The sequence below is a fragment of the Prosopis cineraria genome, unplaced genomic scaffold (genome assembly GCF_029017545.1).
Source record: "Prosopis cineraria cultivar Desert tree isolate PC_DT_omini unplaced genomic scaffold, ASM2901754v1 PC3, whole genome shotgun sequence".
Taxonomy (NCBI): Eukaryota; Viridiplantae; Streptophyta; class Magnoliopsida; order Fabales; family Fabaceae; genus Prosopis; species Prosopis cineraria.
In genome coordinates this window covers 39,277,896-39,300,932 of record NW_026555334.1, presented here as the reverse complement: position 1 = coordinate 39,300,932, position 23,037 = coordinate 39,277,896, and the positions used below count along the sequence as shown (strand labels likewise).

The 23,037-nt window shown below is 33.3% G+C and overlaps 2 protein-coding genes and 1 non-coding gene across 4 annotated transcripts; 1 reads left to right on the top strand and 2 right to left on the bottom strand.

Annotated features, from left to right (window-relative positions):
• Nucleotides 1–407: 407 nt before the first annotated feature.
• On the bottom strand, nt 408–3,245 carry LOC129306176 (DNA-3-methyladenine glycosylase). Of its 2 annotated transcripts, XM_054946603.1 has the most exons (6): nt 2,761–3,245; nt 2,044–2,115; nt 1,793–1,916; nt 1,344–1,414; nt 807–864; nt 408–720 (listed from the first exon to the last, which is right to left on the bottom strand). In XM_054946603.1, exons 1-6 carry the CDS (start codon nt 3,175–3,177, stop codon nt 554–556), a joined length of 909 nt encoding a protein of 302 aa, XP_054802578.1. In that variant the 5' UTR covers nt 3,178–3,245; the 3' UTR covers nt 408–553. The 2 variants fall into 2 exon arrangements, with proteins under 2 accessions (XP_054802578.1, XP_054802579.1); XM_054946604.1 differs by lacking the exon at nt 2,044–2,115.
• Nucleotides 3,246–16,926: 13,681 nt separating this feature from the next.
• On the top strand, nt 16,927–18,632 carry LOC129306454 (uncharacterized). Its single transcript, XM_054947068.1, has 3 exons — nt 16,927–18,004; nt 18,099–18,178; nt 18,274–18,632. Exons 1-3 carry the CDS (start codon nt 17,135–17,137, stop codon nt 18,365–18,367), a joined length of 1,044 nt encoding a protein of 347 aa, XP_054803043.1. The 5' UTR covers nt 16,927–17,134; the 3' UTR covers nt 18,368–18,632.
• Nucleotides 18,633–21,152: 2,520 nt separating this feature from the next.
• On the bottom strand, nt 21,153–21,234 carry TRNAS-GCU (transfer RNA serine (anticodon GCU)). Its single transcript has one exon. It is a non-coding gene; the product is annotated as a tRNA-Ser (tRNA).
• Between the last annotated feature and the right edge of the window lie 1,803 nt (nt 21,235–23,037).

Genomic DNA, 23,037 nt, shown 5'->3' with positions numbered 1-23,037 from the left:
CTAAGCCATTCACTGTATTTCAATTTTCAATCTGGATATCTGGGTTATGATTCTGACTTTCTTTGCTCTGAGAAAGTTTTCAAACTCCTTCATTTCTTTTAACTATGGTTTAATATTTCAATACACAGATTAAAAATATACAGCAACTTTTAAATTCAGAAAAATATAATCTTCCCTTTTAATCCCTGACTTAATCTCTTCTGCTTATGGAATCATTTTCAGTTAACTTTTTCATCAATTTTATAACTAAACTTACGCGTAAATAAATTTTTTAACGTCTTTATTAACTTTGCCGCACCGATCACAATAATAAATAAAAAATTTCTTGTAATTCAAATTTAAAGAAGTAGATTCAGTTGTATATTTGCCCCCAACTGTATCGCACGCGCTTAGGTTGACATTTAGACTGTAACACCAATAAAACGTACTAATTACTAATTAGTCATAATTCAAAGATTAATGTCATTGGAAGCTCCTATTTAAGGAACAAAACCTGCTTCCTAATATCACATTGTTGCAGTTTACCAAAAAGGGGAAACATCATTGTTATGGCTTATGAGGGAGGCCTGAGGGTGTTTTTGGGAGCACTTATCCATGGGGTGCCTGCGATGGCAAATCTCCACAAAGCACTCACATGCTCTGGCGATGCGTATTCAATGCCAACCCTTGGTCCTACCAACATGCTTTCTGGCTTTGGACCATCTAACACTTCCAAACCACCTGCATCACAAAGTCACCCGTTTTCCTCGAGATATCGCTCTATCCATTTGTCAAATTTACGTTTCAGTTCAGACCTATGAGCATACCTGGTCTATAAAGGGGATGGTTGGACCATTCTGTTGAAAGACCCAGTGCCTGACCAACCTAAGATTTTGGACAGCAGTAACACAAGTCAGTTTCAAAACCAATCCTGATTTGATCATGTCACAGAAATAAACTCCCACCAAATGTCTCAGTAACAATCATGGCCAGAGGAGGATCATATGATGAAGGAACCTTAAAACAGTGAATAGTAGTTTCTGTACTTTCTTCCTTATATTTCTCCTTCCAACTTTCCGTCCAGCTAGAACCTCCGTCATCATAAGTATTTTAGTCAATTTTGCAATAGCAGATTGTGATGCATATAAAATATTTTACTGATGATTGCTACGTCGTTGAAACAACGTGTGAGATAGCATGTACAATGTGCATTTGAGATTGCTCGTTCTTGGATAATGGACAGAGTTCTAAGAACTTCTTAGAGAAGAAGGGTAAGCAGTAAGCAATTTATTAACAGAGTTGGGTTCCTCAAAGCATCTCAAACTGATTATAAGCGGGGGCAACATGAAAGATGAGAAACTAACCTTCCCAGGGCCAGTAAGAAGTACAGGTTTCTCAGTTTTCTGACCTCGGCGCTGCTGAATGACATCCAATCCTGCCATAGTCTCGAGCATAATGAAGATACATCAATGAGTAGTATAAACAAGGGCAGTTATTTGAAGGAAAATGAACCATGAATCAGAGGTTGATGTAACAAAGAAGCTAATGATATTTCAACTTTATGAAGCCCAATAGTGATCCTGAAAATTTAGCAACATATTATCTCTTTGATTATCTGTGAGTTGAAGTCTCCACGCTACTCACACACCCACAATTATGAGGTTGATAGATATTTACAAATAAAGAGTGTTATCCTAAGGTAAGTGACTAAGAATCACTTCTTCTCATCAAAGGCTAGCCTGCATGACAGATGGGCTAAACTCAATAAATGATACGACGAGTTATATAACCAGAGGTGATGACAGAGCTTTACCACTAACGGGGGCACAAGAACGAATCAAAACAGCAGCCCCAGCTCCCTCCTTGTCAGCAACAACATTCAGCATTATGTGGAGACCATAGCAAAGATAAACATACGCATGTCCACCCGGCCCAAACTACAAGTTAGAAACAAACCATTAAAAAAAGTAATCTATAAATTACTCAGAATCCTCAAATCTTCAATGAAGGCAGAGATTAAGATGGGAAAATGCATGTAAAACGAGGGCAAACGAAGCCTCTTACAACAGGGGCAGTTCTTGCTGTGATGCCAAATCGACCATGACAAGCTGAATCATTTTGTCTGTATGCTTCCACCTATCTGAGATGAATTCCTCGTTAAATACCAAATAAACTGTCCCACACCCTCAACACGCACGTAATGAGGCACAACCATTGCATGGAGCCAAGGAAAAGACAAAAAAGGAAAAAGACGCAATGCTTAGTGATTTCATTTCCTCTCTAGATGAGGTATGTGGAACTAAATGAGAGAAAAGAAGATTCAAGATTTTTTTTTTAAAAACAGGACAAAACAACTGCAGGGCTCTGCACCGAATGAAGTTCAAGATACGTTAGCTTTGGTTCAAGTAACTGCTGATTTCCTAACATCTCAGAGCAACTATTGTACAATTAGAGGTCTTCAATAAGAGTGATTCGCTGCTTTACATTCATACTTCGGAAAACTTGACTGAGAGATACTCCATATACTTGAGTTGTTTACCCCAAAAAAAGTATACAATCGACATAAAATAACTCGCTAACAATTTGAAAAAAAGCGCAGATCTTTATTGCACCAATTGAGCATGGCATGGGGGGCAACCAGACTTGTCGCAATGAGCTGTACCACAGAGTTATTTTGTCGGGCTGAAGAAAGCAAAAGAACGATGTCCACAAATATAGACGCTGTCCTACTGCAATCGAACGATGCATTGGAAAAAGAACGATGACGAGAATCTTATTTACCTCAGTAATCTGGAGAATAACATCGTCCCTGCGGATAAACTTTCCCAGCAAACGGGGGGCAAGGTCTAACGCATCAATTTGAAAGAAATCTCGTGGCAATATTTTCATTGTTCCAAAACATGTACTTGATAGTGGCAAAGCATTCAATGTAGGTTGGGGTTGGGTTTGGAGTTGAGGCTTAGATTTAGCCCTAAGCCTAGTTGATTTGGAACGCTGACTCGTCCCAACTCGGCTGTCATGGCCCGGTTTGGTCTCCGGAATGGACAAACAGGGCTTTCCTTCTCGTTTGAATCGCTGGGTTCTTGGTGTTCGCTGGCCGCGAAAACAATAGGAATCAAACAACGAATCAGGTACTGATGCAGAGGGTGACCCGCCCTGGACTTTGGCGGGCCTTGACTCCGGCTCCGGCATAGACATGGGGCGGCTCAGATCATGCCAAATGCAGTGCAAAATCTTCCGCCGTTGGAGCCCCCCGTGATTATCATTTTTCGGGCACCTCTTTTACGTTTTACCTCATTTATTTAATTTAATATATAAAAAAAAGGGAGAATTACAATTAAATCTTTCGCAAAAAAATTAATTACTATAAAATTTATTGATATTGAATTAAATTATATTAATTATAATATAGTTTAATTTAATTATTAATAAATTTTATAGTAATTAATTTTTTTAAATAGTCAATATAATTTAGTTCAATTATCAATAGACCTTATAATAATTAATTTTTTTATGTGGAACCTTATGATAATTCTCCAAAAAGAAAGAGTTAAAATTCAATTTTATCTCTGTATTTATTTTTTAAAAAAGGTTGGGCACCTTATATTTTTAAGTGAAGTAATTTTACATTTGAACTATTTTTTCAAAGAACAAAAATTCTTTCTATTAGTTAATAGTTAATTTTTTTTATTTTCTATTAACATAGCATGTGCGTTGGGCCCACATATATTCTTTGATACTAATGTGTACCTAAACTCTTATTCTAGAAGCATTGAACATCCTAAAGTCTTTTTTTAAGAGTGTTAGCCTCCTTGAAATTTTATTGAAATAAATTTAATAAATATTGTTAAAATATTAATTATTTTAACATTTAATAATTTAAATATTATTATTTAAAATATTACACCACCTAATTTAATATTTAATATTTTTAATATTTTGTAATTTTGTATAAAAAATGAAGGGAATGAATCTTCAAATTAAAAAAAAAATTCTTCTCAACTTTTCATTTTTCTCTTATTAAGTAACTTTTTTGAAGCACATTAATAAAATAAGTGATATCTTTTAAATAGATATTTTTATTGACATATTGTTAGTCCTCTTTGTCATATTTTTTGTTTTACTCCTAATACTGCAACATATGAAGAGTATTAAATTTAAGTAGTGTAATATTTTGAAAGAAGATTGTTAGTTGACCAAAAAAATTATAAAAAATGACCTAAAAATTTAAGGAACCTAACCAATATTAAAAATATAAGTAAGTTTTAACACACATAAAAAACATAACGATATTGACCCTATCTTGGAGAGTAGATTGAAGATAGATATATAAGAAAAAAGAAATTACCTATCAATTTATAAAATACTAATTTGAGTTGTTAATATTTTAAAAATAATTTATAAATTTTGAATGAATATTTATAAATAAAAATATTTAAATTATTAAATATGAAAATATTTATATTTTGATAATATTTATTAAATTTTATTTTAACAAGACTTCAAAATATTCAATATTCTTGAAAAAATTTTAGGGTGCCCAGAGTTGTTAAAAAAGAGTTTAAAGGCAATTAACATTAAAGGACATAGTTAAAGTACCTGTCATTGTGTCTGAGTTTCAAACACATGTCACGTCAGTAGAAAATGACAAAGTTAATGGTCTTCAAATAGAAGGGTGTTTTTAGACCTTGAAAAAATATTTTTTAAAAAAATTACCCCACTTAAGTATATAGTGTGCCCAGTGCTTCTAAGAAAATAAGTACAAGGAAAAAATTGAATCTTAACAAAAAAAATTATGATTTTTTAATTTTGACCTTCCACATGAAATTATGAATTGATTGATTTTTTTTTTTTGGAAAATTTGTTAAGAAAGACAGCTAAAAATTTAATTGCTAAGATGGACTTGGAAAAGATTTTCAAATGAAGTCCTTTGATATCATTAATTAGGAGGTAAAAAAGACAAGATTATCCTCACCAAATACTCTCCCTTTCCCTCCTCTCTCTCTCTCCCTTGCAATTTTTTACAGCGACATTGACATTGTTCTAGACAGCAACTCATGATTTTAATGATGATGGCGGCAAGCATTGAGGTCATGGTTTAGAAGACAGTGGGAGAGCAAGTAAAGAATGACTATCTTGGTTTGAACCCTCGGGCTTTTCTACTCCTAGAATTTGGTGAAAGATAGGGTTGGATCTAGAAAAACTTCAACAAAAGCTTTTTATTTTTAATTCCTAATGCACTTATTATGATACTTGTAATATCGCTTAAATTACTCCACTATCTTAATCATATAACCAAACATTATCATGGTAATTAGGGAGTCACTACTAACTATCTTGATCATCTCACCATGGTAAAAAGAGTTTAAATGCAATCAAAAGAGCTACCCATAATATAAAAGAAAAGGACCTATATTAAAAGTCTACTATGGTTATAAGAATTAAACAAATAATTTTGTAGCTTAAATTAAATAATAGTAAATAGATTCGACTATGATAAAATAGACTCTGCCATGGTAGAAAGGATTTAAAACTATTTAATAGCTATTAGAATATTATAAAAGATTAAACCCATGAAAACAAAGTATAAGTAACCTAGTCATTGGGACCTTAAGATGACAAGCACATCAAAACATGTTAAGGTTTAAACATACTCATATCAAAGTTTCAAAATCATTTGGAAGCATGGATAACACTCAATTTTGAAAACTATAGTGAACAAGGGTCCAAATGCCATTTCTCAAAATTTCAAGAGCATTTATTGTAATTTCTTAGCAAATTTAACCTAAATTAGTTGTATTAAATAGGGTTAATTAAATAAATTATGTGATGTGTTGTAACATCCTAAAAACTTAAACCCTATTAATTAAGCTAAATTAAGGTAATTAAGTTTATTAATGTGGTGTGTGGCTAGAGAGATTTAAAAAGTGTGTTTGATTGTGATTTCAGTCGTAAATGTGAGTCTAAAATAGAGTCGAGCTATTTGGGCAACAAAAGATGAGAAAGAACTAAAGAAGGTTCCTATATGCCACATGCTATGACGTGAGGGACATCCGTCATGGTGTACAGAGGCAAGCAATGCAAGTCTAGCCTCTTTGTGCCATTCACTTATGGCTAAAATCTTGCATAAGTCAATCACTGTTTGCTTGAAAAACTAAAAGAGGGAGTATTAGAAGACAAAGAGAGAGCAAAAACGTTTGTTAGGGCTTGCTTCCTTGAAGGTCATGGAACAATTATAAGCCATGCTACATTTAAGGTAGGAGTCCCAAACTCCTAAGCCTTTGGAGCCTTTTCTCTTTCCACATCAGAGCTAGAGCCTATAAATTATTGAAAGAAAAGGGTGAGTCTAACTACTCAGTAATCATTTTCAAGTATCAATGGTTCCCAACAACTAACAACTTACAAAACAATTAATGTGGGGTTTAAATACTCTAAATAACTCCTATTATATCCATTTTAGCCAATGAGTTTGGACTCATAGCTTATATAGATTGAAAAATGACAATAAATATGGTTGTTGGTGTGTTTTATGACCATTAATAATAGTTTAATGGTTCATTTATGACAATGTAGGTTAGTGAAACTCAGTAAACCTACTGGGTATGATTAAGAGTAAATTTTGATTTTGATTAAGAGAGAATATCAAGTTAGAATGTTGGTAAATTACTCAAAAAGGGATATTAATGAATGTGTTTGTGATTGGTTGTAGATTTATCTAAATTTTGGCACCATTCAAGCTAATTAATAAGCTTTGAAAGTTATATTTTGAGGGGTAAACCTTTGACCTCTCAAAAATTTAAGATAATTGAAAAATAATTTAGTTTGTATAGTTGTTTATTAATTAGTTATTTTTTGAATTTAATAATTTAGAACTTGCTTGGTGTTTTAAATACTCATTGATGCATATTTAGCACTATTTGAAGTTGTATTGAATTGTTGAAAGCAATATATATATTTATACATGTGTGATTAATGATGATGATTGAGCGTATGCTATTATGTGATGTTGGTATGTGGAGTATAATGGAGAAAGAGGATTATGTGAACATGTTATCATGTGATTAGTGTGCTCTGCATAGCATACAAATTGTTATTATTGCATAGTATGATTATTGGCATGAGTTTCGCCTAGAAAGAGGAGTGTATTAGTAAATCCATATGGTAATTATGGCTTACGTTGAAATCAAAAGCTTGCTCTAGTACTGACTGTTAGAATTAAGAGATAGCCATTGTCTCACTTGTTTTTCAAGGGACTAGAACCTAACTAGTCTCCAAGTAATTTATAAGGAGGCTGGGTTAGGGGTACGATATTCCATGGTTGTTAGTATTGGAAGAAACTATGATACATAAGTGAGTGAATTAATCCTGACTTGGTAGCTCTTCACAAGTGAAAGGTTACTTAATTTGAATTACGGTCGTCGGTATTAGATAGTCGCGGGTTTCATGTTGGAGATAATAGGAGGATATGAGGCTAACATTGATCATGCATTTATAGTTTCGACCACATAGTTGTTATTATTGTGGTTTAACGTGTCTTTTAGGGGTACATAGTTGTTATTGATGTACATAATTGAGATATTTCTAATGATACGCATTTTATGCCTAATCACATGGTTGTTATTTTTGTGACTGAGGCTATGTTTGATATTTATGTATATAATGATTGTGTGTTGCCATTTGTGTCTAAATTTAATTTATTTACAACTATATAGGCCAGGTTGACCTTGGTTATTGAGTGGTTATACTCACCCCTCATTTTTTAATATTTTAAGGTCTATTCATTAGATCAAGATAGGGGAGAACAATAAAAGGCATAGGATTCTAAATAAATCCTATTCGTTGGCCTCCTAGTTTTAATTATGTGTATTAAACATTGTTAATTTGCCAACTAAGATTTCATTCTATTATTTTGACTACTTGCATTATGGTTGAGAAAATGTTTAGTCTATTTTATGCCCTGAGCTATTGATATGTAATTGTAGAGCTTAAATAGAGTCGAAATACTAGTGCAAGTAAGATATGATGTATTTAGTTGTCATGGGATGAATACTTGAGATTTTATGCAAAGTTATCTCTCCCTTATGTTTTTGTGAATCAAGGGCTTGAGCGGTGAATTTATGATATATGTGTATTGGAATAGATATGGTGTGTTACACGAGTTATAAATGGTCCACTGAGTATGATCTGAAGATTGTTGTAGGTTTTTAGCACTTGTGATATGGTTTGGCATCTAGTTGTGAGTTTTTATGGAATAGGAGTGAATTTTATCAATGGCATCTGACTTTTGATTAAAAAAATAACTTGATTGTGAAACTTGTATCATTAGCTAGAGTTAGGAAAAAGCTTTTTACAGATGCCTAGATCACCTCAATCAAACATCGAGTGAAGAAATAGGACATGTCATAAGTTCATCCCAGGTGCTATCATTTAACAGCAAAATTGCTATCAAATTCATGTAATGCACTGTGGCGGACATGGCACAAGGGCAGACACACTGCGGCATGCCTACAGTAAGTCACTACGCATATGTTGCTTTTTGCACAGTTTACTATTTTAGAGTTTATATGCAAATGTTTTAATTCGTTCTTTAATTCTCATGCTTTCGCATATGTTTTAAACTCTGATTTGCGAATGTTAAATATGGATGGGATTATTTTAAGTTGTGAAAACTCAAGATATCTATTTGTGTAATTTTGTTAAACTTGATAATCCAGATTGAAGTTAAACTCGTGATTACCATAGTTTTTGAAGTTCATTGTATTAAAGTAAGAAAAGCTTACATGTGTGGTTACAGAGAGTTAATAGATATTTTGGATTGTGATTTTAGCTCCAGGATTAAGTTCGAAGTAAAGTCGAGCTACTCGAGCATGAAAAAGTGAGAAAAATAAGGAGAAAAAGCCTCTCTGCCACATGCCATGGTGCATGTGTGGTGTGCTGTAGCCCATAAGGCTAGAAAACATGAAGTGATTCTTTTTGTACAGTGTACTTTCTGCGTAATTAAGTACGTGACAGACTAAAAAAGTAGAGGGAGAAATCATAAGATTAGAAGGAGAGAATGAAGAGAATGAGGAGGGCTTTACTAGGTCTTCAATTTCAAGAAGGTTGGAGGTATTTTGAATTTACCAAATCACAAGAGTAAGTTTTCTAACGTCTTTTTCTCCGTTCGTAACCCATTTTTTAAAGTTTTTTGTTAGGATTTGATAACGGAAGATTAATTTTGATCTATCTAGGTTATAGATCCAAATTTATTAATCTAAATAAAGTTAATGTAAATTATTTTAGTGGTTGAAACCATTAATAAGGAGTTTTATGCATTAATGATAGTGGGTGATCATTCAAATATGAAAACAAACTATTAACATGGGTGTTTAAGTTGATTGGAAGCCATCAATGATAATATGAAAGTTTAATGAAGTTATGTAAGGCTAAAGAGAGTTAATGCATCTAATTTGTAAGCCTAAATGTGAGAAATAAGGGAATTAGGTATTTTAGAAATAGAAATGAGAGTTGAAAGTATATTTGTAGCAATGTTAATTGAGTTTGGACTTGATTAATTGTATATTAATCATCCAGGCACCATTTTAGGCTTGAAAAGCAAGCTTGAAACCATATATTGTGGGGTAAACCTTTAAATTTTTAAATGTTCGAGGTAACGAGAAGAAACCTATCTTGAATAATTAATTGTTAATTGAGTTTTAATGTAAAAATGTGTGTGTTTCATGTATGATTGCATTGTGAATGTGGAAACATGCCATAAACTAAATGATAGCATATAAGTCTTGTTTTGACTTGAAATGTGGAGTTAAATTCAAAGTAATTTCTAAACTTTGAATATATATTGGTATAAGAAGTGTGATGATCATATGTTAGTAAAGAAATTGATGATTGAGTGAACTAAAGAATATTTGTGAAAACGATATTAATACCCACTTAGATACATGATATCGTAAACTCAATGTGTTGATTCTGAGTAAATAAAACTATAAAATGGGTGAACATCGTATTTTGCATGATCATCTAGTGAGAATTCACCTAAAGAGAGAAGTAGAAAATACGTATGGCATCCATGGCTGCCTTCCAGTGCACAAAGGCATAGCCTTGCCTCACTATTTGTCGAGAGACTGTCCTATAGTTTGTCAAGGGATTATAATTTAGCTAACTCCACCTATTCATCGAGGAGATTAACTCAGAGTATATGACACCCTAGATATTTGAGAGTGGGGGAAGATGTGGTCTAAGAGTGAGTACTGTAATCTTTGGCCAAGTCACATCTCACAATTGGTGAGCTTGGGTATTCTAGTCACACGGGTGGAGCCCTAATTGATATTATAGTGTAGGATTTTAGTCAAAAAAATAATGAGAGTATAAGGAGGAATTGATCATGCATATGTGTTTATTTGACGTGTTGCGTGGTTATTAAATTTGTGGCAAGTCATGATAGTGAATATGACATTGTCACACGGTTGATTGAGTTGTGGCAATATGTATTGAATTTATGTGTTTGGGTAATTATCCCATGTTTGTGTGTGTTGTGATAATGTACTTTGTGAATTAAATTAAGAAATATGAAAGTGAGAATTATAACTTGTATCACATGTAATTGAATGTTTTTGAGTAATTAACTCATTCTTGTATGTTTAATTCATTTGACATACAACTGCATAGAGTATGTGTACTTTGATTATTGAGTAGTTAGACTCACCCCTCTCTTTCAATATTTTATATGCTTTAGCTTTGATGCAGAAAGAGAACAAGCTCCAGAGGCTTAGGAATCTGGGATTCCTACTGTAAAGCCTCTTACCTAGATTTATTTTGTGTAAAAGATAATATATTGCCAATTTAGATGCATTTTATTATATTTGCATCATTTGTTGTTAATGAATTTTAGATGTATTTTAAGCCTTGGAATGTTGTATGTTAGATGTTAAAATATTAATAAAGCTAAAATATAGTACAAGTGTAGGGACGTTGATTGATCATAACTATGAATGTTTGTAATAACTCAAGAATAAAAAAAAGGGGGTCCTTTTTGTAATTTTGTTCTTTATAGAATTACCAATATAACCTCCCCTGATCAGATATAATTTTCTCTTTCTTCTCTTTCTTATTTGAGTGTCGGTGCATTAGAGTATAGAGGGAGCGAGAAGAATCTGGAATTTGGATGATTGACGCTCCTCATTTCTCTGTCATCACCGACTCATCTCTGCCTTCTTCATTCCTTGCCATTACTGTTGTCTAAGGAGGGTCATGGTTGCTCTCAAATATTCATGTTCATCATCATACCTCCCATCTCTGTTTTTTTTACTTTCCTTCCTCCGCTGCTCTCCTTGTGTCATTCGCGTCTAGCTGGGATGAGGGTCGAAGTCGTCAGAGCTGGAAGGTTCTACTTGCAATTTGTTTTCCCCCCATTTCATCTGTGAACTTCATCATCTTCTTCATCGTTCCATATTCCCTATTTCTGTTGCTTCTTTGTCTGCTGTGCTGTCCGTGTGGTTCTGGGATAAGAGGTCACAAAGCATCACAGCTGATGGGTTGTTGCTGTGAACTCGTATTGGTGCTGTTGAAACTAGTCTTCCTTCCTTTTCTGTGCGTGGTGATAGTGCTGTTTTTCTCTCCCCTATTCAGCGTTCAAGAATCTCTTCTCCTCCTTTATCGGTCTGCCACCGTTCAAGCTAGCTAAATTGAGGTGAGAATTCTTTAGCCTTCCTTCTTTATAAGCTTGTGTGAGTGAGAGTGCGAGTAGATGATTGAAGTTAAAAGAAAAATTGTTCTTCTCTATGCTGTTGTCGTTGCTCTGTGTGTAGCTACGGATTTTTATTCTTCTGTTGTGTGTGTGCGCATGACGCTACAGAGGGTTAACGTGTTATGTTGTGGTTATGTGTGAGGAAGCTTAACCTTTAGGTTCTTTTTGATATGTATATATGTAAACCGATGATTAAAGTGGCAAAACCTGATTCCCCTGTTGCTATCCGTGATTGTGTGTGGGTGATTGGAGTTAAAAAAAAATGATAATACTATTTATGCATGCTCTCTGTCGCTGCTGTTATACGAGGAAGAGGACTCAAATTTGAGCTGGAAGTCCATTCTAAAGTTAGATAAAATATGTGTATATATATATGTGAGTGTGTGAGTCATAATTTTTGAAATTAAATAAATCTAAATTGGATTAAATATGGCTAGAGAAACTATTAAGGAAAAATGGGAAAAGAGTAGCTTGGACATATAACTCAAATAATTAGAATTTATGCACCTAAAGTAATTAGTGCAAAATCTATGAGAAAAATGTTTACCTCAAGAATGGGAAAGGTTATAAGTATGAAGGATAATGTTTGGTGGGAAAAGTATGTTAGTATGGAAGCTATGGAGTTATGAATGGATGATTTTGATTAAAACAAATTGGTGAGGATTAGTGATATTAATGATAACACTTAGATTAACTCTAAATATGATGTTGGTTTTGTAATTTTAAATGATGATGGTTGATTTGAAATTATGTTAAAAAATTTCATTTATTTATATTCTTATAGGGTGTGTGGAAGAAAAGGAACCTGACAAGAATTAAAAGAAAAAATATCTTGAGAAATTTGGAACTTCAACGGGTAAGTGAATAGCACCCCCATTATTTTATCAGTAAAAGTAATCTATTTAAAAAAATATTACATTTTTATATAAATCATTTTTAATAACTATGACGATTACTAAGTACTTTGTTGATTAAATTATTTGGTTTTGGAAATTATAGAATGATAATGAAGGTTAATTAAATTATGGTATATGCATGTATTTTCTTTACGAAATATATTTTTCAAGATTGATGAAAGCATCTTTGTTTATTTTACTCTGGGAATTCTTAGTTACTCAACTAATACAAGCTTGTACATTAGATATGAAATATTATTCTGGCAAGCTTTGAGATTTGAAATGATTCATGCGAGTTCGATTTTGAGAATGAGAACTGTACCTTGAAAGTAATGATTTTCTCGCATGTTTGAAAATGAATTTAAAAGGGACTTTATACAGAACACTGGTTGCTAACGGCAGTTCCGTTAGCCCTTGGGGCGCCATGGTACACCTAGCTAGCAGGATGTTTATAGGAGGTGCTAGCCCCGTGCGAAGGCCAACGCACGTGGAACGAAGGGATGGTTATTCATGAGCATTGTACTCACGTTTGATTTCGTGGCTGTGAGCCGCGTTTGGTTAGTATTACCCTCGTGGACTGGGTGTCCACGTTTGTTTCGTGGCTTCGGCTGCGTTTGGTTACTTACCCTCGTGGATTGTGTGTCCACGTTTGTTTTCATGACATAAGCCGCGTTTGATTATTTACCCTCGTAGACTGTGTGTCCACGTTTGTTACCTGTTCTGTTAAGTTCTAAAAATTCTAAAGTTTTTATTATTAATTGGTGTATTTGAAATTTCAATGAATTCAATTAGTAAGCATGTTACTTTGATTTATATTTGAATAACTTGTTTTCTTCAGGCATGAGTGAATAAAGCAATTCCAGTTTACTTGATTTTATGGTTATGATTAAAATTTATTGGCTCATGAAGTTTAATAGATTGAGTTATCACTTTGTCAATTATTTTAATAATCATTTGAGTTTATTATTTTTACTCTTTTAAATTTTATTTTTGGGGATGCTATTCACTAAAAAATATTTTTGGTCTCAAATTCATTACCTGATATTGAATCTCCTGTGGATTATTGAAAGGCTTGTCACTGAGCTGGGTGAATATTTATTGTGAGATCGTATTTTCGTTTGATGTATATATTCAATTAGGTGCTATATTTTGAGACTAAGTTTATGTGCTCCACATTAACTATAGATGTGATTCTGGTTTGTAAATTTATATCGACTGTCTGTTGTTGAGAAGTAAAATGTTATATTATTAAGTTGTCTGTAAGTGGTTATTGTAGAGATTCGGAAGGTTTTATTTACAGAGGAAAATTTTGTCAAAATCTCTACAAAAAGTTTAGGAATATTTATTTATATGAAAAATGTTACTATAATTTTCAATCTTACTTCAAATGAAAAAAAAAATTGTATTGACCGAGGCTTAAGGGATGTGTGTTTGTACATTTATCCCGTGCCGGTCACACTTAATTTTTGGAGCGCGACAATGTTGATTTTAAAATCCAATGCTGAAACTTCCTCTTTTGATTTTTGTTATTAAAGGGGTTGAAGAGTGAAAATTTGATATTAATGGGTATATATACATGTGGTGTTAGACAGTTAATCATAAGTCCTTTGAGTGTGTTTTAGGTGTTAGGAACTACTTTTAACACATGTATGGGGTTTTGGATACCACGGAATTGTGAAAAAGTGAGAAAAGTTGTGAAAATGTATTTGGACGTCCAACTTCTTTGTGTGACTTCATTTGAAAGTAAAACTTATGCCATTAGCTAGTTTATGAAAGATCTTTCTGTAAATACTTAGTTCACTTGATTTGGATGTTAGATGGAGAAATAGGACACATTAGAAGTTGCTTCAGGTTGCTGTCAAGTGATAGCAGAATTGTTGTTTGATACGTGCAACGAGCCACAGCACATGTGCAAAAGCCACGACGCATTACCCTATTTTTAATGACTTGTTATTTTTCCCCCATTTTAAGACCATATGCAGGTTATCTTCAACCATATGTGACTTTTCTTTCACGATATGAAACCACCCTTCAAGAAAATTCAATTTTTCTACCATTTATTCATACAACCATTTTGAATATCTTGAAAATTTACACTTAAGTGTCATGTTTTAGGACCATATGAAGGTATCTTCAGCCATATGCAATCCTTCTTTCATGATATACAACCCCCTTCGAGAAAATACAATTTTTCTTCTATTAATCAAATAATCATTTTGAATATCCTAAAAATTTACACATATACTTAATATATTGATATCGAAGGACCTTGTTTAGTACATTGACACTAAAGGACAATGTTTTACATATTGTCACTAAATTATTGACAGCGAAGGACCTTGTAATATATTGACAACGAAGGATCTTATGTAACATATTAATATGAAAGGACCTTGCTCAACTTTCATTTTTTTTTTAATTAAAAGGGTAATCTAGTCATTTAGATCTCAGAATTAATGCCACCAAAGGACTTAGTATTGCAAGTCCTTTTCAGCAAAATGAGATATGGTGAAGTCTTGTTTTTTTTTGGCACTTTTCTCTCTTTTTAGCCTTGAATGAATTATGAATCGATGGCTTGATATAGATAATTTATTTTTTTGGATAATATAACTTTTAATTTCTTATGCTTGCATGAAATATTAATTTAATCCTTTAAGTTTAATTTATAACATTTTAGTCCTCAACATTTTATGTGCTTAGTTAAGAAGACCTTGATGTTACGGAAAATATTAACACCTTTCAAATTTCACTGTCATGGCTAACCGAATGATGATGTGACAATCATTAAATTAATATTGTGGGAATAAAAAAATGTGGCTTGGATTAGGCAATAAAAAAATGCAACATATTTAGTATTTTAAAAATTACAAAACTAAACATTACGTCACTAATTTCCATCAAGGTCTGCTAGGTGCTAGCAAGGGCGCGAAGAAAAGAAGGACGAAGAGCATTCGCACGGATGTCTCTTCCCATCGTCTCGCCTGATTGTTGATCCTCCATCATTCCATGTTCACTATCACCGTCGCACAACTCTTTCCATTTCTTATATTAGTCATGCGCAAGCCGCCTTCACATGTCCTTCATTATAGCATCGTGCAAAATCAATCTCCCCCTCTGAAACGTTTTTAATTGCTTTAATTGAAAATTATATAGTATAAATTACAATTTTTTTAAAAGAAGATAAATTAGCCTACTAGCAAAAAAAAATTATAATTTTGAGTCCCTGTATTTTTTTTTCATTTTGTTATAAGTCCCTACACATTTTTGTGTGTTTCAGATCCCTACACTTTTATTTTTTAATATTCTAAATCTCTCTAAAATCCCTACACTTTATTCATTTAGAGAACTAAAACACCAAAAATAAAAGTATAAAAATCTATAACAAAACATAAATAAAGTGCAAAGGTTTAAATTTATATTTTTCCTTAAAAGAAATCTTGCGCCTAGAATATATAGAATTTTTTTTTGAAAAGTTAAAAGTATGATCAATTTACATTAATACATAAGGAGTTTATTATTGATATATGATGGAGTTATCATTGACAATTTGTAAATTTACAAAGGTTTTATCATTAATATACAACAATATATTATTAATAAATATAATAAATCAATCATAATATAAAATATAATAAATGTTGAGCAAATTACTTGATTTGGTCCTACAGCATGGGCTACATTTGCAAAAGCTCCTTTAAAAAATAGGAAATGAAAAATCAACACACATAAGCAATTAGGAATTGAAATTTTGGTTCATTCCATATCAACAAATTAATTTATATGTCAGCTTATTTTGAAGGCCAATTTATTTTTTAAAATTTGAGAACTAACTCGATAACTGATGAAAATATTAAGAATAAAAATAATAAAAATTAAACTTAATAAATTAAATTGATAATTTATATAAATGTAAGGAATTAAAAATTGTATTATTTTCTTTTATTATTATATTTGATTTGATGATTCATGGATAATTGATACATGACATATGATAGTGATCATGCATGAAAATCTTTTATTACACAGTGGAGCGGAGGAACATGACTTTATATATTTCATTTCCTTTTAGGATGAAGAATTAAGTAAAAGTAAGATATGATATGATATACTTTTTAGGAGCATTTAGTATTAAATTATGTGGATTTGAGATTAAAGTTAAGTTATATGGGTTAAAGTTGTCAAATCAAAATTTATAAAAAAAAAAAAAAAGGGGCAACATATTTGCCGTTGTTAACATTCGTGATTAACTGATTATTGGCAAGTTGTTAAGTATGTTGAAAGCATTAGGAGGCTAAGTGGGCCTTGGAGGGTTCTGGACAATTATTGGGGAAGAGCCTTGGTTGGGGTTCTGGATCCTTCCACATCTGGAAGGGTCCAGATTTTGACCTCGCTCTTTTTTCTGTCTTCCTTTCCACCGTGCTTTGCCCCCAACAAGCCGCGCATTCCCAACCCTCTCGGATCCTATCTTGCCTTGCCCTTCTCTCGGAGCTTGTTTCCTTCTTTCTCTTGTTTCATCATGGCAAGGTACGGCGAGGGCGACAAGCGCTGGATCGTTGAGGACAGGGCCGACGGCACCAACGTTCACAATTGGCACTGGGCTGAAACTAACTGTCTTGAATGGTCCAGAAACCTCTTCTCCAAGCTTCTCTCCGATCTCACCGTTCTTGATGGCGAGGGCAATTTGTTCATCAAGACTAAGAACGTCGACAAGGTCGATGGCGAAGCCTATGTCAATATCCGAAAGGGAAAAATCATTCCCGGCTATGAACTCAATCTCTCTTTGTCCTGGGAAGGAGAAGCCAAGGATTCCGACGGCAAATCTTTGCTCAAGGTCGATGGGACCGTGCAAGTTCCCTATATCTCTGACGAGAATGCCGATGAGGATCCTGAGCTTACGGTCACTGTCAATGACGAAGGAACCATTGGCAAGAGGCTCAAGGAGGCCATGATTTCACGGGGTAAACCTTTAATCTTGGACAAAATTAGGGTCTGGGTCGAGAGTATGGCGAAAGGTGGGCCTGTCAAAGACGACTTAGAACCCAAAAAAGTGACTCAGCAGAATCCAGCTGCCTCAACTTCCGCCGCTGCTCTCAAGCAAGAGGCTGTGGTGGAGAAAAAGGTGAAGAGTGATGGCAAGAAAGGTCGTAAAACAATCACCTTGACGGAGAAGTTTAGTTGCAGAGCAAGGGATTTATATGAGATATTGATGGATGAGAATAGGTGGAAAGGTTTCACGCAGAGCAATGCGAAGATAAGCAAGGATGTTGGTGGAGAGTTTTTCATTTTTAACGGGTCGGTGACCGGAACGAATGTGGAATTACAGGAAGCTAAACTGATTGTGCAGAAATGGAGGTTTGGGAACTGGCCTGATGGGATTCACTCAACGGTAAGTTCTGTTTTTCCTGAATTCTGAATGGTTTGGATTTCTTATGCATGAGTGACTGACAGATTAGGGTACCCGTTGGAAATGAATTTTGCAGGTTAGACTTGTGTTTGAGGAACCCGAACCAGGGGTTACGATCGTCAAGGTGACACATTCTGATGTGCCCGAGGAAGATAGGTGAGTGTTTATTTATTTATTTATATTTTTGCTGGACATTTTGTCCAGTGTTTGTGACCCCTAAAGTTGACTGATCTAATTGCTTGCAAATGCAGCTATGGGAATGCCACTGTGGTGGAGAACACAGAGAGAGGATGGCGGGATCTCATTTTCCAAAGGATACGGGCAGTTTTTGGTTTTGGACTCTAAAATTCATATGATCTTTTCCAGTATTTGAGGCATTTTGTTAGGACTAACACTGGATGTTGTGCACTGTAATACACTTGGTTTATGTTCCGTTCAAATGATACGGATCCTTTGGGTGAAACGGATCTCATTATTTCTCGTTTTATTGTATGGGTTAAATGATCTCTATGAGGTTTAAATGAGATATGTAATCATACCCACTGCCAACATTTATTGTATCTTGCATCAGCTTTAAATGTTATGGGATGAACCAGTTCTTTGTTTTCAACCGTACCACCCAACTATGCTAGGTTCCGGATAGAACCCATGAACTTGAGAACAAAAGTACATGGGTCTTAGGAGGTAATTTTTCAGGCAATGATTATTCGAGGTCGCCATGATGGTGATCCTGAGTTGGCTGAAAAGAGTGTAAGATGTGGATGAGTTGCTCATTTCTGTTGAAATGGATTTCGTGTTTTTCTTGAATGAGTACGCCCTCTGTTTCTTAAGGTCCTGCGATAGGCAGGGAGGTTGAATTAGGAAGCAGTGTGTGGGATTATTTGGATGGGAACAATTGTTACTAGAAGTTTATTTTTCAACCGCACGAGTTGTAATGCTAACGTACTAAATAGACCACCAAAACGGGAAAGATTACGGGAGCGAAGTTAAGAGTAAGAAAACTGATTTTTATCAATTCAGGTTGACCGGAATACTCAGACAGGGTGATGTACGAAATTGGCTGGACGTTATCCATGTCCAAAGATCCGGCGCATCCCTGATCCCTTTGCTGTTTTAGTTTTGGACCTTCCTGGCACCCATGATAAATTGAGCTTCCACACAATTCAGTTGAGTCTTGGGGCATGTTAGTCATATGATTGTTGGCCTGCTTGGATACTTTCTAGAATAACTTCGGTCTTGGAAACATTTATCCAAACCCCCCTCATTTTTTGAAACTCCATTTTAGATAAGCTAATTTTTCCTCTACTGGTGTGTCGATTCTGATCAATGGCGGATAAAAATCCTACCTCTCACGCCGAGTATCTTCTCTGAAGTCCCCCCCTTTGTCTGCAGCGGTGCCCCCTTTGTTTTGTAGAGCAAGATGACTCTGATTTTCGCTATTCTTCCATAAAAAAGAGGATTTGATGAGAGGAGCGTGGGGGTATAGGAAATTCATCTTGGGAGCTGTGTTGAATACAGCCTTTTCAATTTTTTTTTTATTTTTAGAATTTAAACTATGTATTTCTTTTTAATATAAAAATCATCAGTGGCCATTGAGATCCTTGGAGCATAATTAGATGCTATGGTGCCATCATGTTTCATGAATATCATAATGGATATTTAATATACATGTAATTAAATTTATTTCAAGTTAATACATTAACTTATTTTTTTACGTAGATTAATTCTATCAATATTATATTGTAAAATTGAATGTCCTTTATTATAATTTATACATTCAAAATTAATTCTGAAATTAATTATTCAAACATCTTCAATTTATTAAAATTAATTTTAAAAAATATTATTCAAATATTCTCACATTCTAATAATCATTTTTTCAATTGAAATCCAAACACATGTAATTTAATAATATTGAGATAAAGACACCTTTGTTTATTTTTTTATAAAAAAAATTTGCAACTCCTCTTGAATAACAACTGGTTATATTAGTATTTTTCAATTAAGGTTCAATTCAGAAAAAGTCAGTCGAGAGGATCCGCAATCGGTCTCTCCATGAAATATCAATGCTCTACGTTTATAGTTTTTTTTTTTTTTTTCGGGGGGGGGGAATCCTAAGTAGATTAGAAGATTTTCCATTAAAAAAAAAACAACAGATTTACTGTGACTCAATTCATAACAATACTTGTCACATGAAACGGAAACAAAGTAAATTTTAAAGAAATAATAGAGACCTTTAAGTTGTGCTTAGCAGGAGAGGAAAAGTGAAAAAAAAAAAAAAACATTCTTTTCCTTAGTTAAGGAGAGAAACATAAAGGGAGGAGGAAAATAACGTACAGGATCCATACATTTTACATTCAACTTTTATGTTTAAATATGTGAAGATTTTGGAGAAAAAATTAATTTTTAAATTTACCCATTTTTTCCTTTGCTACTTGTCACCTCCCTTTATTTTCGTCCTAATTTTCCTGCACTTTAAATTTTAAATTATTATTTTTTTATTCAATTAGTAATATATAAAATAAAAATATGTTAAATTATTATTATTATTATATATAAATATTATTTTACAAATAATAAATTTATTATTATTCACGTGAAATTAAGAATTTTTAAATATTCTTTTACAAATAATAATTTATTATTATTCACATGAAATTAAGAATTTTTAAATATTCTTTTACAAATAATAAATTTATTATTATTCACATGAAATTAAGAATTTTTTCTTTCTCCAATTTTTTCTCGCTCAGCTGAGCATAGGGAAAAAAATTACATTTATATACTTTTCTCTTTTCTTAATTTTCTCTCTTTACAATTTTTTTTCTTGAGTCAAGCACAACACTAGTAAAAGTAACAAGAGTATAATAAATTTAAATTATTTAATATAATGACAATTTCTTCCCGATCAAATTAAGTAATCAACCACGAATGGCATGTAGTTCAGGCTTATAAAAATCAAGAAACAAAAATTCGAGTTAGGCAAGAATTTTTAACATTTTCAAGCCTGTGGCTCTAAAAATTTTCAGGTTTATTAACTCACACGTCAAGCTCAGTCTAAGTTCTTGATCCACGCTTGACTCTTACAATTTTACTGTGAAAGATTTGGTTGTCATGACAAAATGAGAAGCGTCGCCTGAGAGACTCGAACTCTCGCGGGGAAACCCCATGTACTTAGCAGGCACACGCCTTAACCACTCGGCCAAAGCGACGCTGACGCGGGTTTTAACAATTTTATAGTAACATAATTGCGAATCAATTCTGGTTTCTTTCGCTCAGAATACCCATTTATTGCCATTGGACCTTTAAATATATGCCAACCCCATTCATATACGTTGAGAGAAATGAAAGTTGGGTTGAGTTTAATTTATTTTTATGTGGGTTGAAAAAATCCCAACCCTTAATAGTTAGTAAGTTAAATGTGCTAATACGTCAGTTTATTTATTTATTTTTTTAAAAAATATATTTAAATAATAAGTTTCAATTTGATGTTCTTTTATGATTCATTTTAAATATACCAAAATATTAATTTATAATATTTGTATAAAATATATAAATTAATCCAAGTAAGTAAATCATGTTTAATATGGTTTATATTCACAAAATTTTTTCTTTTTAATTTTTTAAATTTTTTAAAAAATAATATGAGTTAAATGGGTCAATTCTAACCTCTCAAAGTTAACCTATATGATTTACGAGATATATGATTCGAATTAGAAAAATCTGTTTTTATTTAGCTTAATTTTTTTACAACCTAACCCGACTCTTATAATTGAGTATTTAAGTTAACCCACGTAACTTGATTCATATTCTGACACTATGATCCGTCCCAATAAGTGTTCTATCGCCTTGCGTATTTTTCATTACCATACCCCAAAAGAAGAGATGGCAGAGGTCTGGAAAAGGATTTGATGTTAATGGAGACCAACGAGTCTTTTTCGGCCGAAACGGATGTTAGATGGGCCCAAAAAAATTCAAACCAAGAGCGTCGCCCAGAGCCTCCTTGGCGTCAATTGCTTCTCTTCTCTTCCTTTTAGTGGAAGCCCCTTCAAATGCAAACAAGAGCTCCATATCAGTTTAAAAATTGTCTTGGGTACTATGTATTATTGCATTAGAGATGGGTTTTGTGGCCAAAATTAATGACCTGGCTTTTGTCGTGCGAAATGAAATCACAGTTATGTTCTTGGAATCTTTGGGGAACTATATCAGTCGTCAGTAGATCTAACGTTACTCAACAACCAAATCCATTTTAAAGTAATGCTGGACACCATCACATGGCTGAACAAATAAATCTTACATTGTATATATGAAAGATGAATAAGGCAAACTAGTAAGATGAAACCCGACAGACCCGGAGTTTATAAATTGTAAACATATTTATTGTCGGTCATATAAGTTCACGTTGTCGTTCATATGGTTAATGACTTGTCATGGATAAGGAGGAATCACGGTTATGTTGTCAGCATGAAATTATCATGGGTTCTGTTTGGCGTTGTTGTTGATTCCGTATCACAGTTGTCGCATGTACTTCAGCTTGGTTCGATTTAAAGAGTAGAGATAGCTTCTTGTCATGGTCTCTGTTCTGCTTGCTTGTGCGTATGTGTTGTCCTGTTGTATCTGACGAACTGTAAGCTGTTAGAGAAGACTCGTTAATACAGAGAGTTGAGACCAAACTAAAAAAAAAAAAAAGAGCGATACAGATTACAGGCCTGAGAGGGTGCCTGTGCCATTTCATTACGGTTCTCTGTCTCTTTTTAAAGAAAGAAATTAAAAGAAAAGGGTTGGTGTCGATGGAGTTAATCACGGCAGAAGATGGTGCTTAGAATTCACAAGTTTTATTCAATGATCGATGCTTTGAAAGTTGGAGGTCATGGGCGGTCCTGAAACAATAAACTAAACTCTAAAACAGCAATGATTTTAAAAATAAGACCAACAACCTAAAATAACAAAATAATAATAATAATACTAAAGTAAACATTTAATCCTTTAATTTTACATAATATTTTATTTTAATT

What these genes read in the sequence shown, in the direction of transcription:
- LOC129306176 (XM_054946603.1), bottom strand. Translation starts at nt 3,177, where the DNA reads ATGTCTATGCCGGAGCCGGAGTCAAGGCCCGCCAAAGTCCAGGGCGGG. An exon ending in TTCTTGTGCCCCCGTTAGTG is followed by an intron (nt 1,415 to 1,792) that starts GTAAAGCTCTGT and finishes AGACTATGGCAG; the next exon opens with GATTGGATGTCATTCAGCAG. An exon ending in TTCTTACTGGCCCTGGGAAG is followed by an intron (nt 865 to 1,343) that starts GTTAGTTTCTCA and finishes CCAAAATCTTAG; the next exon opens with GTTGGTCAGGCACTGGGTCT.
- LOC129306454 (XM_054947068.1), top strand. Translation starts at nt 17,135, where the DNA reads ATGGCAAGGTACGGCGAGGGCGACAAGCGCTGGATCGTTGAGGACAGG. An exon ending in CTGATGGGATTCACTCAACG is followed by an intron (nt 18,005 to 18,098) that starts GTAAGTTCTGTT and finishes TGAATTTTGCAG; the next exon opens with GTTAGACTTGTGTTTGAGGA. An exon ending in GATGTGCCCGAGGAAGATAG is followed by an intron (nt 18,179 to 18,273) that starts GTGAGTGTTTAT and finishes TTGCAAATGCAG; the next exon opens with CTATGGGAATGCCACTGTGG.